Source organism: Centruroides sculpturatus, unplaced genomic scaffold (genome assembly GCF_000671375.1).
Source record: "Centruroides sculpturatus isolate CEXI.00-Female unplaced genomic scaffold, Cexi_2.0 scaffold15, whole genome shotgun sequence".
NCBI lineage: Eukaryota > Metazoa > Arthropoda > Arachnida > Scorpiones > Buthidae > Centruroides > Centruroides sculpturatus.
The window spans coordinates 1,034,083-1,052,897 of record NW_019384585.1 but is presented as its reverse complement, the minus strand read 5'-3'; the positions used below and the strand labels follow the sequence as shown (position 1 = coordinate 1,052,897).

The window sequence follows — 18,815 nt, the reverse complement described above, 5'->3', positions numbered from 1 at the left end:
TGAAAATATGCAATTCATACAGAATATTCCATTAAAGAATTTCAACCTTCATATAATAATGTTCATAATATTATCTACATATATATATAAATTAACAAAATAGTAAGAGTAAAGTATGGATTGTATTGTTAGATAACTTGGTTCATTCCATTATATCTAAAACTGTAATGAACTAAAGTTTATTGAAAATGAGATTATTACACATTTGTTCCATTTTCACAATAATTATTAAGTTATTTTTCTTTTTTCCAGTAAAGCAGAATTACAGAACACAAATGTAAGTAAATTTACAAAGCAACAATTATTGCTGCTTTTAAGTTTCTTTAAAGTTGTTTTATGAAATTGTAACAATGTTAATCCAATGATCTTGTGCAGTGTAAGTAATGTTAAAACACAAATTCATCATCTTCAGATTTTTATTTCAGAGAATGTTTAAAGTAGAATTTTAATTCAAAAGTTAAATTTAACTTTCTAAACATTTAAAAATTCTACTTTCCTAAAATAGCAAGATATAAACTAATCAAAATATATATATAAATATTGGATTAACATTGTCTCTTATAACAAGAAAGTTATAACTTGTTTATTATTTTGAAACTTAATTCTTTCTGCTTTGAAATTTAAGCAATAAAGAGTGCTGATCCAGAACTTAACATAATAAATTCTAATCACTATAAAATCAAACACCTAAAAATTTTGTTATGTATCTTATATACTTACTCTGAAATTAAAAATCTTATATTTTACACCAAATTCATATCAAAGAATGACAAATGACAAAACTTCAAGATAACTTAATGAATCACAATTACAATTATGAATTTCTGTACAAATTTGCAATGAAAATATCTATTACAAGATTACACACAGTTATTTTATTTTTTTGTGAATATATGCACATTTCTAATTGAAATTCTTATTCAAATGAAATTAAGCATATGAATATTACTTAAATCCCTGACCATTATTCTTTTCTTGAAATTGTTGATAAGAACCTGATTTCACTGATGGTATCTGCTGTTGATAAAAATCAACATCTTCAACAGAATTGTACCGATTTCTTTCCGAATGGTTATCTTTATTGTAATACATATTTCTTCTATCGGGGAGAAAGAAATTCTTTGAAAAACTACTAGTACTCGGCGTACAAATTTTAGATAATGAATTATCTACAGTGTTGGATACAGTACGATATAATTTAGACCTAGATGGAGATGAACTATTTAAAACAGGCCCTGTCTCAGAATGAGAAAAACTATCATCTGACATTTGTCTGTCAGCAGAAAATGATCTTGAATAATTTTGAGAACTAAAACTAAGAGAGCTATTGTGAGAGCTTATACCTGGATTTGTCGCAGGTATAACTACCTGGTTTCCTTGGACAGCTAGTAGTTCAGCCAATGCCGCTTTCACATCAGATAAAGAAAAATTAGTGCCTTGTATATTGTCACTATATCTGTCATTAGATACAGGTTGTCCACTGATGTTTGAAGTTGTTTGTAAGCTTCCTTTATCTACAAACCCTTTGGGATGATCATTTCTATATCCAGGATTAAAACACTGTTCTCCAAGAGATTGCCTATCTTCCCTAGGGATTCCAAATCGCCCTATTATTTTACACAAATTAAAAACCACTTAGAAACTTTTATTAAATTTACAATATATAATTAATTTTAAAATAAAAATTTAAATTATTTGATAAATATAAAATACAAAATTATATTCAAAACTATTATTTATTAAAACAAAATGTATTATTTAACTACACACCAACCGAATGCCGAAAATCTATCGGGCTTATACTAGTCCGATAGATTTTCAGCATTTGGTTGGTGTAGCTATATTGTATATAGGGTTTAGCAATATTTGTGTATTATTTAATAATTTCAAATATAATTAATAATTACACTTAATTAATATTTTATTCCAAACAATTATTAAAATAATATATTAATTTTCTCACTTTTAATAAGCACACAATAATAATTAAATGCCCATTCTTAAATTTTATTTGTAACCAAATAAGATGATTAAAAAGATCTCACCTTTTATACATATTTTTAATGTATTGAATCTCAATTTTATGAAGTTTTTAAGTTAAAATTAAACCTTTATACTGTTAACTATTTAGTAATATTACAATACATTTTATAGATATTCTTTACTTGTATTAAGTATTTAGTATTTTAAAATCCATAAATTATCAACATGTTTTAATTTTCTAATTAATACTGATCTAATATCTATATTTGAATCATAATATAATTTTTATAATTTAAAATTAATAGATCATATTTAAAAATTGTATCTCAAATCATAACAATTAATAGTAACATCTTATTTTTGGATAATGATAAAAAATAAATAAATAAATACACAGAGAAACATATACAAACTATAGAATGGTGATAAGTTTCAGAGACCAATAAACAAGAGAAATTAAATTTTAAAGAATTTGAAATTATCAAAATACTGTTTAAAATTAGTTTCTACTTAATTAAACAGCTAATAGATTATTCATCAATTTGATATGACTAAAACAATTAATAATCTTTCATTTGCTATCTTAAACATTTGGAAAATATTCGTTTATCAAAAGAATTTTTGTAACTCTTAATAAATAAAAAAAAAAAAAAAAAAAAAAGAGGGGGGATTGCAGTTTTGATTCAGTGTTTCTTGTCAATTAGCTTAGCACAAATTTTAAACAAATTTTCTCTCTTCTATTGTATAAAAAAAAAAAACTGAACAACATTAGTTAAAATGTAAATCTTAACTTTAGTTCAAAATTTTATTCATATGTTACTAATAACGTTTTTCTCTTTAACATCTTCAAAATACCTATCAATAAAACTTATTTTACAATAGTGATGATGATGATGATATTGATTTTAACTTTTAATAATCATATAATTTGATCATCATAATTTTGATATACAAAAATTCCAAAAACCAAAAAGAAAAATATCTTTAAACCAATATATATAACATATATGTAAATGTTAAAAGTTCAGTTTAAAATTTTATTTAGATGGAAAAAAAGTTAACAATTACATAAACTATTTTACAGATAGCACATCTATTTATGTATAACTAGCTGCAAGGACCCGATTCGCTGGGTTTTTATTTGTATGTAATATAGTATGTAATATATAAAAGACTGTTTTTCTAAGTAATCTAGAATCTAACTGCAAGGACCCACTTCGCTGGGCAAAAAGTAACGATAGTGAAGATTAAGATAATTACATTTATAGCCAATCTTACCCGTTTTCACAGAATGCAAGAATTAGGTCCCCAGTTTCCAGACTAATTACAGAATTTTTACGTCCAGTCAAACGAACTATTTTCAATTTGATCAATTTTCTGGAACGCTTACAATCGTTCTATAATCGAACCAATTTGAATACAAATTCAAATTCGAAAATTTTTAAAATCAAAATAGAAAATCTTCCACTTTCAAGCCCATATCTCGCGCACCCTTATAGCTATCGAGACGCAACCACCATAGTGCACGAATGGAGACTTGGGGCTACTACCACATACAAACACCATTCATGTGCGATGTGTAGTTTTGAAATATAGACACACACATGTCCATTTATTTATATATATATATATATATAGATTTATAAAAAAGAAATCTTGTAATTATAAACTTTAAAAAACATTATAGAATGGTGGCTAGTTTTAAGTTTTGTATTAAAACTTATCTCAATCACAGGATTATTTAGAGCCCTAATTGTGAATGTATCTTTTCTGGAGAAAACTAAAAAATATAGTTTACAAATTAAAATAAATAAAAAATAAAAAAAAATGTATGTACCAATTGTAAATTATTATAGTTTTATAAATGAAAACAAAGTTAACTTTTATGTAACAAACAAACAATTATCATGAACAGTTAAAAGCTCTAGTATTTACTGAAACAAATTGTTTACTATAATTCTTTTCTAACATGCAAATATATTCAAATTAATTTTATAGAAGTACTAGATAAAATTATATCTAGTACTTCTATAAAAATGCTATTTCTAAGCAACAAATGTGAATACAATGGTAGAATTTTTCTTAACTGTCAGAAAGAGTAACTGTGTTTAAATAAACATGTAGAAATTTTATATATGACACTGACGACCCAAGCACACAAACATTTATCATGTTTCAATCTGAAATTTATTAGTACAGTACAGCCTCGAAAACTCGGCACTCCAGATAACTCGGCCACACCTTGGCAGGGCAAAAAAAATCCTTAGTTAATTAATTTTCATTATAGACAGCTTTATGCCTCAAAGTATTTTTCTGAGGTCTGTCTTATCAGGTAAATTATTGTATACAGTGTATTCATTAATTTTCATTTTCATGTAGTAAAGGCTCTATACCTTCATAAAGGACATACTTTTCCTTTGTTTAAGGGTATTTGGGCAGTTTATTTTCTGTTGTATTCTCAAGTAAACAATACATACAAGTACAGTACAGTATTTTCTGAGGAAACACTCATACTTATTTTTTTAACCCCATTCCCGATAACCCAGCATTTTCACAAACTTGGCCACCCTTCGGTCCACATTAGGTTGAGTTTTCGAGGCTCTACTGTATTTTAAAACAAGCATGACCTATTATATTAACAATACCATGCTATCTATAACAACAAAATTAACCAAACCAAATGTAAATTTTTGTTCAATAATTAATAATTAAGTACTATTAACTATTGTTTTCCAATTAAAACTCACAATTACATATACAATTACTATGCATTGTGATCCACAGTTAAAAATATTTACTATCACAAATTTAAATTAAAACTAAAATCAAAGATGAAAATACATGCAACAAATTCTTAAAGATTTATATTTTTATACTAGCTGCAAGGACCTGCTTCGCTGGGTTTTTATTTGTTCATACATTTGTATGTAATATAGTTTTTTATATATATATAAAAGACTGTTTTTCTAAGTAATCTAGAATCTAGCTGCAAGGACCCGCTTCGCTGGGTTTTTAAAAGGTAACGATAGTGAAGATTAAGATAATTGCATTATAGCCAATCTTACCCGTTTTCACAGAATGCAAGAATTAGGTCCCCCGTTTCCAGACTAATTAGAGACCTGGTCCCGATTCTATTTCTGAACGTCTCCTGTTCACGTCCGGTCAAACGAACTATTTTCAACGTTTCTGGAACGTTTATGATCGTTTTATAATCGAACCAATATTCGAATTTTATGTTCGAATTTAATTCGAACATAAAATTCTATAAAGTTCTATAATCGAACCAATATTCGAATTTTATGTTCGAATTTAATTCGAACAAATTTGAACATTGTTCAAATTAAATTCAAACAAAACATTCAAAATAGAAAGCTACTTTCAAGCCCATGTCTCCCGCACCCTTACAGTTATCGAGACGCAACCACCCCTATGCACGAATAGAGACTTGGGGCTACTACCACATACAAACACCATTCACGTGCGATGTGTAGTTTTTGCGAAAAAGTGAAATATAGGGACATACATGTCCATTTATATATATATAGATGTATATATATTTTTAACTATAATGTTAAAAACAAAACAGAAATGTAAAAAAAAATCCAATCTCTAAAACAACTTCTATTATTCAGGATTTTCTGACTCTCAATATAACATAATTTATATAACTAATTATATATATGTTACTGTGAAAGACTGAAATTAGAGAATGTCGACACATACAAAATACGTCGGTGAAAGACCGAATATTTGGTTATATTATTGTACATTCGAACAATCGCCGGTGTATGTCGACAAGCACAGATAAGCTTTGGTGGAGGTTGAAATGACACCTAAAAAGCCGATGTCAACAGAGAGGCGACAGTCTGTCGACAAATCCTTTGTGGGTAGTCAGAGGTAAGACAAGATTGTACCTCTTTTCCCAGCAACGGTTTGGTGGAAATCACCCATATTGTCATTAAATGGTGTTTTTGTTCTTTTGATCCCATGAGGTGGGGATCGGTTAGTCAGGTCGAGTAACAGAGGATGAGAGGGGGTCGTCGGTAAGGCTTCGTCAATATCCAAATAAAAGACACCATTAACAGATCAGTTCATAATCACGTAATCAGTTCGTAATTTGTAAAGAAAAGTTACTTTTCATAGATGAGATTTCTTCTCAAGAAATATCGCTGAGAGAAGCAGTTATAGCTAGTGTTGTAACAAATAGTATATTCGGCCTCAGGCCGAATATAGTATTCGTTATGAAAAACTATTCGGCTTGATTAACGCACGTATGAAAATTTTCGCGCAAACCGCATTATGGCAAGGATCCTGCTCTCTATTGGCCCGCTCTCACTACGCTTCGCCAATCGTGTTAATTCTTGGCAGTTGTAGCGGACAGACAAGAGTGTCATGGAAGTATGTGATAAATGATGATATCAAATGTGGATAACAATGAAATGACCTACACGTGTAAATAACGAAAAAAGAACAGAGAAGGACCGCGAAGTATAAATGTGAAAATAAATATGAAATTGAGTCGATACATAATCGAACAAGTCGAGGCAGCTTATTGGCACGAAATTCGCGGCCGTCAATGCCAAACAATTGTTGTCATAGACTTCGGAAAGCTAAATGCTTGTAATGAAAGTCACTTAGCGTGCACGGGTGAAAGCCTGGGGCCGTTCGGGCTATCAAGCTGTCTCGAATCTGTGAAATCATAACTGTGACTTATATCGACGTCCTATCTGTCTCTTTTCTCCGTTATCACCAGGCTGTCACGTAATTGTAAAATGGGAACTCTACGACAAAAAAGTGACGAATTGAAAGTATCGTGAGCGCGTATTATGATGTATGCACAGGCATACGTGGATTAGAGCGATAGAGGAAAGAGAAAGGGAAGAGCAAAGACAAGCGCTTAAAAAGAAGGATAGGCAGGGTCAGACCCTCACTGTCAGATGTGCGACGATTCTCGAACGAATAGGTGTGTACATGTGCTGATCTTTGTAATTATAAATTGTAAATACATGTGACTAATATTATTTTTATTTTTATTTTGCACATGTTACAAGTTATAAATAAATATAAACAACAACACTAACTCGATAACATTAAATCTAAATAACAAAATGATTAATTTACTGTGCTTTTGTTATTTATTACTCCTGTTTTTAGGTATTCGGCCGAATAGTGATTAAATATTCGGTATTTGGCCGAATAGTGAAAAATAGGCCGAATACCGAATAGTAACCGAATATTCGTTACATCACTAGTTATAGCTAATTCGAAAACTGGAGGGTAAGGCTATACAGTAGACCCCCCTATAACACTGTAGATAATTCCGTGTTATATGAATTCCATGTTGTATGAGTCACTTAGATTTTACAAATACGTGTGCCGGACTGTGAATGGCTCACGTATTTGTAAAATCTAAGTGACTTGTATAACATGAAATTCATATAACACAGAATTATCTACAGTGTTATGGGATGGTCGACTGTACACGCTGTCATTGCAAAAAGAGGTGTTCCACGAATAAATGCAGTTGTAAAAGCAAGGGACTCAAAGTGCCATAACAGTTTAAGTTACTGCAATAAATATGATTGTACAACGTCAATCACATAATTTGTGTGTAAGTTTATTATTGTATTATTTTCTTTAATGATTTAGAACGTACTGTTCATTTTAGGTTCAACAGTTTTTTTACATGTGCCGTTACTTAAGCTTTCTCCTATTTTGACACATTAAAAAGTTGCATTTTTGTCTTAACGTAATAAAAATGATTTTATTCTACATTCACCATCAGTGCATGCTGAATGTTCACATTTGCTGGTGTAAGTGAGAAATGATGATATTTAGCAAATATTTCGTACATACACAAAATGACTGTGAATGCTGACATTCACCGGAGAATGTTGACATTAGCCAGATTTCGTCATTCACAGTAACATATATATAATCAGTCTTAATCGTAACCTATGTTTGAAAATACAGTTGAATTTACTTATTGTAATCATAAACACTGTTGTTAGTTATCTAAAGTTATCAAAAATACATATGCTTTTTTATATATCAATATATATAAAAAAGTTATGCCTCGGTTTTCATCAACAATCCATCCAAAAACAAATGATGAAATCCAAAACTGACGAAAACTGAGGCAATTATTTCTGTATGAATCAATGTAAATCCAATTAATTTGTTCTATACATTCCACAATAGGTTCCAAAAATACATTTTATAGAGAATAAATAGTGTTTAACACTAAAAACAATATGATATTATTATAAAATAAAGAATAAATGAACATTTAACATGGCATTTTCCATGATGGAGTTAAAAGGAAAGGAAAGCAATGGAATTGGGAGTACTCAAAATCTCAGCATAAATGCAGTAAGATGCTTCCAGAAGTGACGCAACTGCTGGCATTTTCTAGAGAACACAAATGCTGATTGTAGAAGTTTTGGGAGAGAAAAACAATAAAAATGGCAAACAAGGTGGACTTCCACACTATGCTAAATTTATTTTTGAACTTGTTTAATGAGAACAGCTTAATGAAAAATTAATATTTCAAAAAGAGAAAGAGGGATGAAGATTTTTAAAATTCCCGTAAGAGTTTTAAATAATTCAATCAATCCTAAGAATACACTATAACAACTGAAAAAAAAAAAATGTGATGTCTTATGTAAATATACTAGTATATTAAAATATTCCATTAATGTACTAACTGAATATTTATTTATTCAGGGTTTATTCATAAAAAAAAAAATAAATAAATTAAATTCAAAATTGTCAATGCAAAATAGAGCTCTTACCAGCCTCATGTAGGCTGCTTTCTTGTTTGCTGGTGTATTGAGCACCAAAAAGGATGCTTGCAGTTTGCTGGAAGCAACCATAAGTCATCTGAAATTTTGAACAGAGATGCTGAGAGGTGCTGACTGCACACTGAGATTTTGAATATGCCCATTGTTTTGGCTAGACATGCGTGATAATACTCACACAACAAGAAACAATGCCACACTGAGCAGGAAAACGCGTGGGTCACTCTTTGTTTTTCGCAAAATTAGCAGAAAGGTCATGTGGGCATGCTGATGAAATCTGAGACAACCAATGATAACCTAGATAAAGTTTTTGTGAAAAAAATTGACAAAAACTGAAACTGATGATAACCAAAGTCAACAAAAACAGCATATTACTGCAGCATATCCTAAAACAAACTACTGTACACTGATTTCCAAAAATTAAGGAAAAACTCATAAAATAGCAAAAATTTATTCAAAAATAAACCAATTGCTACAAATTTGAGTATGTTCTTAAATAAAAGGTGTTAAACAAAACTGCAATATGCAAAATAGTGGAATTACCATCAGAATGCTACTTGTTTAAGAGTAAGACTGTCAGTTTTGCTGTGATAGTGACATAAGAAATCTGGGATAGACAATTCATTACAATGACTTTGAGATATTATTTTCTGGAAGAACTGCAACAAAGGGCCATTGGGAGATTAGAGGCACTTCAAAATCAGACAAGTGGCCAGATGGTTAAACATGAGTCCTTCTGTAGTTCATAGACTCTGGTAACAATTTTGAACCACAGATTCGGCATCCAGAAAGTTTAGCCAACAACAACCAAGCACTATGTTAAGTGCCAATGATGAATATTTGCAGTTATGCACATGGAGTAGAACCTCAACCCCAACCCAACTTAGGTCTTTCCTTGCTATAGCCACTGGAAAAATGGTGTCAACATCTACTGTGCGCAGATGGCTTCATTAAGGTGGTCTATAGGTGAGGCAACCAGCCATTTGTGTGCTGATCACCTCTTATCACAGGTGGGAGTGCTTAATGGGAGTGTCAACATTTCCATTGGACTGCAGATCAATGAAGGACTGTTCTCTTCATGGATGAGTCCAGTTTAGCTTGCAAAGCAATAGCAGATAGATTTTGATTTGGAGAGAAACTGGAACATGTTATCATTCATCAAACATCTGTGAAAGAGATTCATACAGAGGAGGAAGTGTATGTGTTTGGGGTGGTATCTCGTTGAGTGGACGTACAGACCTCCATGTCTTTCCATTTAAAACAAATCATGACTGCTCAAGTGTTTAGAGATGACATCCTTAATGTCTATGTGCATCCTTATGCCGGTGCAATAGGTGATAATTTCATCCTATAAGATGATAACTCTAGACCACACAGGGCTCATATCGTGGAAGGTTACTTTCAGCAGCAAACAATTCAGCACATGAAGTGGCCAGCTCAATCTCTGGACCTGAATCCCACTGAGCATGTCTCGGATGCTCTTGGGAGACATACTGCTACTCTCAATTCTCATTCTCAAACTGTTGCCAGGATTAGAGCAGCTTTACAAGAACAATGGTTCTCACTTCCTACTGACCTTATAGACTGCAAAATTGACAACACCACACATCACTGTATGTGCTGTATTGCTGCTTGGGGTGATCAAACTCCATATTGAAGATATTTTATCTATAGCAAACTGACATCTAATTTCTCAATTTCATATGTGCACTAATTAGTATAACATCATAATTGTCCTGTAATTTGTTTTCATGTTATTTTACACCTTACTATGTGTTGTATACTTTTTCTCAAGTTCATTAAAATCAGCTTATAACGTTTTAAATTATTGCAGTTTTTGTGATTTTTCCTTAATTTTTGGAAATCAGTCTAAGTTAAAATAACTTAAAAAACTTCACTCATTGTAATTAGTTTTGATATTATTATATTAAAGCTAACAAGAATTTTTTATATTATGTCTTAATGTCATCTGGCTAACATCAAATGAAGTACTATTAATTTATAAATGTCTTGTTTACTTATCTCACTTATTCATCATTCAGTTGTTACTATCGTTATAAGCAAATCTCAAAATGATTACAATAAGCAGATTCTACTGTATAATTATGTTATTATACAATTAAAATCTTTGTAATTTTTTGAATTGACTGCATTTTTAATATATTTTTTTGGTCTAATTTATTTATTAAATTAATAATTAATAAGACTATTTTAAATTTTGTTTTATTTTTTATAACAACATAATACTGAAAATAACTAAGTAAATAATGTGAGAAAAACAGAGCTCAATATAATTTAATAAGTATATTATAAACAAATTCATTATTAATGTAATGATATTCAAACTATACTTCAGAGTAACGTGTTTTAAATTTTGCGAGATCATTTAATACACGAGGAATTTATTTTCATAAAGATTTTTTATTTATATTGCATTAGGCTTTAATGTTTACATAGGGGAAAAAAAATTATAATTTTAAGAAGTTACACATATTTAACATTTTGTACTTAATTTTAACTACTATCTGTAAATAATATTCAATGAGAATTATTTCAAGGATGAAGAAAGTTTGAAGATCACTGGTGGAATTAATTTCAAAATTTCATGACAGTATTATAGAAACTATAAATTCTGTACGATAACGATATTTTAAAAATATCTTACTTTTTATTCTATTTTTTCGTGTTATCTATCTGCGTTACCTGAATGTGATGGTGCTATTCCATCTTTTTTTTCATCACAAATATCTTTACATCCTAATTTATCTTGTTTTCCACTTGTTGACTGATCTCCCAGACTACTTGAAGACTGTGATGATTCAAAACCTAACCTCTGATTTCCTCTCTGAGTCATTTCCTGAGGTTGTTTAGTTGCTGCTTCTAACAGCCAGCGTATATTTAATGTTTCTAACAACTGTGTTGTATTTGAATCAACCTGAAAATACAAACAATTTTTTATAACTATGGAAATCAACTACAGATAATTTCTTAATAAATTATACATAAATGTAATTTGATAATAGAGAGATTGTGGCTGTCGTTTTCAGCCCAAAATGTGAACGTTGGATGTCCAAGCATCACCATCTGGCAATTTTAGAAAGTTGATAATGGCGTTCGCTTTGTCTAACATGGTGCATAGAAGATAGGCTTAAACTTCTTCATTTTTTTGTGTTTGGGGTTAAAATTATGATGTATTTTATTAAAATAATGATTATTTAAGCATTTATGAATAATATTGTAGAGAAACAGACAATTTAAATCTCAAAATTATTTATATTTAATTATTCAATTTTTAGCAAGTGATGTGAAGTGCTTATAGAATTTACATATATTTGTCTTCATAATAGCTTATCATAATTCTGTAGGAGTAGGATTGTTCTTTCACGGCATCTTCTCCATCAACAGCATAATACATCTGTAAATTTTCTAAAAATAATTTCCCAAGCTACTTTCAGATTTACATAAGCCATTAAGTCCCCCAACAAAAGTATGAGGTAGTCCTATAGTCCTATTATACAGTAGGAGATACGACACAAATTAATAATAATTATTTAGTGTTATTAAACATCCTGTAAATACTTTAAACGTGTGAATCTGCTTGCCATACAAGTTTAACGTTTGAACGACGGCTGCAACCTCTCTATTATAATGTACTTAGTAAACCTACTATTCTAGTTCTCCTTGTAATGCTTCACAGGTATTTTAAGTATACAAGTAGCATAAATAAAAGGCCCAACTTATTAAATTATGTAAAAAGTTATGGCTGACAAATCTTAAAAATTTCAATTCTATAATGTTATAAAATTGAATAGAAATACTGAAGAAATGTAATTTAAAAAACATATACACACATATACAAACAGTATTTTCATTTTAGTTGGCCAAGAACCACTTAATTTTTTAAAACTTGCAAAAATGATGATAAAATAAACTTTCAAACAATATTATCAATTTCACTCTTCTATACCCTGTAGTTGTTTAAGCTGCTTAGTATTTGAGCCTATTGTACCTGTTTTCTGTTTCATTCAGTGGTCAACTGTGGGTGCGTTTACTTCTGAGTTAGCAGTGCTAATTCTGATAACAGGATATGACGTCATTAGCACGTGTATTCGTGCTTGCTTGTCCAATTCGAAAGTGAACACATATGCTAACAAGAAATATGGCGGTTTCCAGCCATATTTCTTGTTAGCGTATGTGTTCACTTTCGAATTGGACAAGCAAGCACGAATACACGTGCTAATGACGTCATATCCTGTTATCAGAATTAGCACTGCTAACTCAGAAGTAAACGCACCCTGTTTGTGACATTTTATGCTGTTTACTTTTAAACTTGTGTGGAATGGCAGGGTTGCTGGCAGAAAATGTGGGAGCAAAGAGCATTAGTGTGGAAAATGCTGCCATTTGTGGTTCATCTCTGAATAATATAAAAAGATATTAATCACGGGTTTAGATTATGGATTATAAATATTTTAAATTATTTATCATTTCATTATTTTGTTGGGAAAAGTTACACAAATGTTTGTAATCATTTACAATTATCATTGTTGAATTTTCTTTATAAACAGTTAAAACTGATTCTTTGACATAGAAATAAATGCTGGAAATTTCAAACACAATCCAATTAGAATGATATTAACCAAATTATATCTTGTTTATAAACCTATGGCAAAATTAGTTTTGTTATTACTTTCCAGACTGTTATATATAACAGTGGGAAAGTATGGCAATCAATCAAAAAAATGACCCCCATAGATTTTTACACTTTTGGACTTGCAATCTTGAAACATTGAGAGATGCAAAAAATAAAGGGGTTTGTGTGTATGTGTGTGTGTGTTTGTATACAATTTTGTTCACCCTCTTTGAAACTTTTTTTTAATAACTCCTGTGCTTTTTGTTGAAATTTTTTGAAATTTCATAGGGAGGTTTGTGTATTAGGGGTCTTGCTTTGTTTCAACTGTCAGTATATAGCTGCCTTTCAACTTTGTATTTAATTCTTATTTTCTGTCTTCTTTTTCAGTCTAAATTCAGTTAGTTTAAGTTGGTCCTAGTTGCAAGTTAGATTAGGGACTCTTAGCTTGATTTCTGGTTAAGTTAGGTTAAAACAGATTAAGGATTGTAAGCTTTAGTCATCTGATTAGATTTGTTCTAGGTTAAGGTAGGTTAGTTTAGTAAGTTAATGTTAAAAAAAAAAAAGAAAGAAACAAGCAAGACCCCAAGTCTTGCTTGTTTGTTTTTTGCTCTCTCTGTCTAGCTGTTAAGTAGTATTAAGATTTGCATTCACGTTCAGTTCAGTTTCAATAATATTAAGTAGTTATAAGTCTTCCTACTAACAGCCACTTGGCACTAACTTCTACAATTAGCTATTCATAGCAACACTGAATCACTGATGTTCGTTACACTCAGATTTTCTTTTAGACCCTTCAGAGACTACAGCCTTGCAACAGAAGGTACTGTAGCCATATGTATCAATACACCGTTCAGAGGGATCTTACCTTTCTCTACTATCTATTTCCTCTCCTTCCTTCTTCCCCTCCCCATTCCCTTACCCTCTTTTCTGCCAGCTAAACATCTCATATACAGCTGAAGTCTTTCTTGTATGTATGTGTATTAGGGGATTAATGCTATTAAATTTTGATGGTTAAAGGTCAAGGAAATGGGGAGATAAAGAGGGTTGTATCATATCATGAATAGGATATGACTTAATGATGTTTTTACTCATTATCAGCATTTACAATTTTTTTTTAATAAAAGTATCCTCAAAATTAAGTTTTTGCATTTTATAATAGTTAAAAGTAAAATGTTGTAAACAGATGGCACAACCAATGTTGCTAGATTCCAAATTATTAAAAAAATTTATTTATTTTTATTTAGATAAAAGCTTGCACATAGTAAAAAGTGAAAAGCAATGGAAAGAAATACTTTTATGACAATACGGACCTTAAATTATAATTAATTTTAAGCGCTTATTATAATGTTGAAAATAATAGAAAATTTTTGGATAAAAAAAATCTGCCTATCTGACATTAGTACTTGTTGATAATTTACTTTTATTATTAAAAAGTAATCAAGAATAACAAATATTATTAAGAAATTGCATTTAAAACAAAGAAAACTAATTATTTTTATATTTGAATTACAAAATTCAGAAATTCAAAATATCAAATTAATAATGATTAATTTAATAAATAACTTCATATAAGAAAATTTACTGATGTAGGAGACATTTTGAAGACTCCAATTTTATAATTCCTTGAATTAATAAACAATTTAAAACATTTCTCTATTTCATAATATATTAATATTCATTTGCAAACAAAACACTATGTATTTGTAATAATTGAAATCTTAATTAATTTTTAATTTTTTAAATGGTTATAAATGTGAAAGTATTACTCAATTTAAAAACAACTAATTCAGGAAAATCACCTATTCAAAAAGTTTGTAAATCTCATAATGTAACAGCAAAAGTGCATGTAGAACAGTTAAAATGAACTAGTTTTATCAATGTATAATAAGTGTGCTTAGATGAAATAAGCAAATAAATATTTTCATGACAATAATAATAATTTATTAATTGATAAAGATTGCAATATCCTACCTTTACATTAAGAAGACTAGCAAGTTGTCCAATATTTAGACCTTGTTGCTTTTGGAAAGTATTTATAACAGCCTTAAGATTATCATCAAACTGAATTTGTGATGATTGACTACAACCTTCAGTATTTACATCTTGACCAGTGGATTTTTTCAATTCCTCCTTTCCTGTTGTTGGTTCTTGGGAATATCATGTAATTAATATCATTACATGCAAATAAGGAAAAATTATTTTATATCAATATCTACTTTCATATTTTAGAATAGTTTAGTGTTTATAATATTAATAATAATACATTGATAAATTATTATTTCCGAAAAATAACTCATGAAATATGTATATTTTTTAAATACTCTTTTTATATTTTGAAAAAAAAAGTGAATTATATATAAATTGAAAACCTTTGACAGTTCACACAAAATTTGTATAAAATTTATATTTGATTTTAATTGCCATTTTGCCACAAGTACTAATATTTATCTATTTTATAGTATTTTCATCATAATAAGATTCCAACCAGACAAGAGGACCATCAATAGTGCAGGATGATATGTCATGATTGAAAAAAACAAAGAGCAATGCCTCATCCATCCCCTCACACTTCTGATATGACAACATTAGTTAAAGTTTTTAATTTTATTCTAAAGTAAGTTCTGATGTTTTAAAATTTTTACCTGAAACCAATTATTAAAATCTTAACCAAAGGCATTGCCCACTTGTTAAAAAATTTCATGACAATTCTGAAGCCAGATTACCATTTCTATTTTTTTTTCTTTTGTGACAAAAAAACATATTGTGATGATTTTAAGCTATGTATTTTTTGTATGTAGAATAGATTAATTTTATAAATTTAACTATATTAAAAAAATTAAATATATAAATATAAAAAAATCTACTTTATTGTAAAGTTCTTAAAGTTTTGAACATCTGTTAATTAATTTTTTTTTTAATTGACTTTTAAAATAAATTTATATTTCTATCTGATACAATAAAATTTGTGTAACTGATGGAATCTATCAGTTTGTTTAGGTCATGCATATACTACATGGTCTTTTTGTTTGAGCTTTTCCAGTGTGTCAATCGTGATTCCAAAAGAACTTGTGTCCATGAATAATTTTTTGACAGGCATTCAGTGCAACCATGCAACTTGATTGCATACAAGAACAATTTTTAGACAAACCCTCAAATTAGTGATTGCTTCCAATTTGCAGGCAGAATAACATTTTATGAGATTTTTATTTTACAACCAAATTTATTTTTATTCACCATAATGTAAATTTTGTTATGTTACAGTGTGAAAATAAAACTATATCAAGTTCTTCAAATATCTTTCTTATTGCTAATTTTAAGAATTACTTACAAAATAAAAGTTGTATCATCTTATGTAGATATTTATTTCTTTAAGTTTCTGCCAACATTTTTTATATTTTTATTTTACATCATGATATTAAAAAAATTGGGAATCACTGGTCTAAGATGTCTGTTATTAAAAAAGTTTATCAAATTTTAATAAGAAAATTTCAGAAAGTTTCATCACTTTTTCCCGTGTATGTGTAGCCACCCATACCTAATTTAGAAAGAACTTGCTTCCATTGTTAATGACAGAAGCTTGGCTAAAGGCTTACCTCAAAAGTGTAAAATGCAATGCAAATATGTTGGAGTAAGAATGTTAATGCTGTGTACATTTGACATCCTATTGTTCACACACAAATAGAAAAGATATGCTGGTATAAAACTCTCCCTTCAACTGGATGACTTGTAATGATTATTATTATATTCACAGAATATTAAAAAAAAAATTGTTTCTTATTTCTTCTAAAACAATTCATTGTTGAATGCACATACATTGTCTTTGTAAACCATGTACAGTACTTAGTATCCATACTGTCTAACATAACAACCTCTATGTCTTGTTTAACTGGCAGATTTTTGGCATACTTATATGGTAAGTAAAAAGTAGAACAACTTCAACACTGTATTGAGAGTATTACTTCTAGATTCTGTAGCATGTAGATTCTTCTTGTTGATTATATTTTACTTACATCAGTGGTTCTCAACCTTTTTTGTTGATGTACCCCATTAGCCCATTAGTTGTTTCTCAAGTACCCCTTATATTTTTGTATGTTAATTTTATAATTACTGCATTAGATGTATACAGCCCTTATAACTGAGGGCCATAAAAAACTCTCACTAACTAACTATAATTAAAAGTGGATTACTTATTTTATGTAATTAATAATCAATTTAAACAGGTACTGTACATACATTTATTTATTATTATTTGATAAGTATATTATATAAAATCACAGAAGTCATTTCAATACACGCATAAATTAAATTTCCTAAAAATAAATAATTATAATTAACGATATACAAAATTTAAATTATTCTACAATAATTTCTAACAGTTTAATGGGATATTTGTTGTGATAAATCTTCAGCAATTTTTTTCCAAAATTTGGTTCCCACTTTGTTAACTGACAACAAATGTCTGCTGATGCGTCAAGCCTGTTTCTTTTCTTTTTTTTCTTTTAGTTTTTGTCACAAATACATTGTTAAAATGGTAAAAGTTTTCTTTAGACCTTTCAAATTGGACCTTGCATAGCTTTAGCTCCATCAGTGCAGATGTCGATGCACTTTTTCCAATCTATTTCATTACTTCGAATGAAATCATCGATTTTATTGAAAATATCAAAACCATAGGTCATCGCACATTAATAAATCTTCACAAAGCTCATCATTGTACTGATTTTTCACAAAAACTAAAAGTACTGTCAATCTGCTGACATCAGTGCTTTCATCTATTCTAAAATTAATGCTCGGTTAAATCGAAATTTTACTAGACTACAGGTTCACTAGGCACTAACGGCACAAACAGACAGGTAAATCAAGTGGATAAACAAGTTGTTTGGACTGTTAAAAGGGAAATCGGTGTTCGTACTGGGATATTTTAAAGCAAGTTTTTGTTTTTTCTTGTGTTAATAATTTACAGCAAATTCATTAACATGTGCCATTTTATAATGAAAGTTAGATGTACCCCTTCGATTTACACTCGTATCCCTAGGGGTACATGTACCCCCGGTTGAGAACCACTGACTTACATTATTTCTGACAAATACTGTTATGAAAAAAATTATCATCAGTTTTTATAGTTCAATTAATTACATAAAAAAAATCAATTAATCCAAAAATGAAATCAACAAAATTGCAATATTTCATAATTTTATAATTACAATTCATATTTTTCATATTTCTACAATTATTCACATTATTGATATGGATAACAAGTAATAAAATGATATACAGTCATTATTAAGTGTTCCAAAATTAACTTTTTAATATGCAATTAATTATATTGATTTTATTACAAAATGCACCAATGCATTCAGAAAGTAGTCAGACTTTCTGGCTGTTATGTACAGACAACATTTTCTGCA

The 18,815-nt window shown here is 29.3% G+C and overlaps 1 protein-coding gene across 9 annotated transcripts in view; it reads right to left on the bottom strand.

Annotated features, from left to right (window-relative positions):
• Positions 1-18,815, bottom strand: part of LOC111624567 (cyclin-dependent kinase 12-like) — a 121,395-nt gene that overhangs the window by 11,199 nt on the left and 91,381 nt on the right. For 5 of the 9 annotated variants that reach the window (XR_002756598.1, XR_002756599.1, XM_023367452.1 and 2 more), the window contains exons 11-13: positions 15,382-15,557; positions 11,487-11,718; positions 1,344-1,607 (exon numbers count right to left, since the gene is read on the bottom strand). Coding sequence is in view for 7 of the 9 variants with exons in the window: in XM_023367452.1 (XP_023223220.1) it covers positions 1,344-1,607; positions 11,487-11,718; positions 15,382-15,557 (672 nt within the window). In the remaining 2 variants the exon portion in view is untranslated. Of the gene's footprint in view, positions 1-242; positions 1,608-11,486; positions 11,719-15,381; positions 15,558-18,815 lie in introns of those variants that run through there. The other 4 variants (XM_023367455.1, XM_023367457.1, XM_023367456.1 and 1 more) reach the window with 2 other exon arrangements.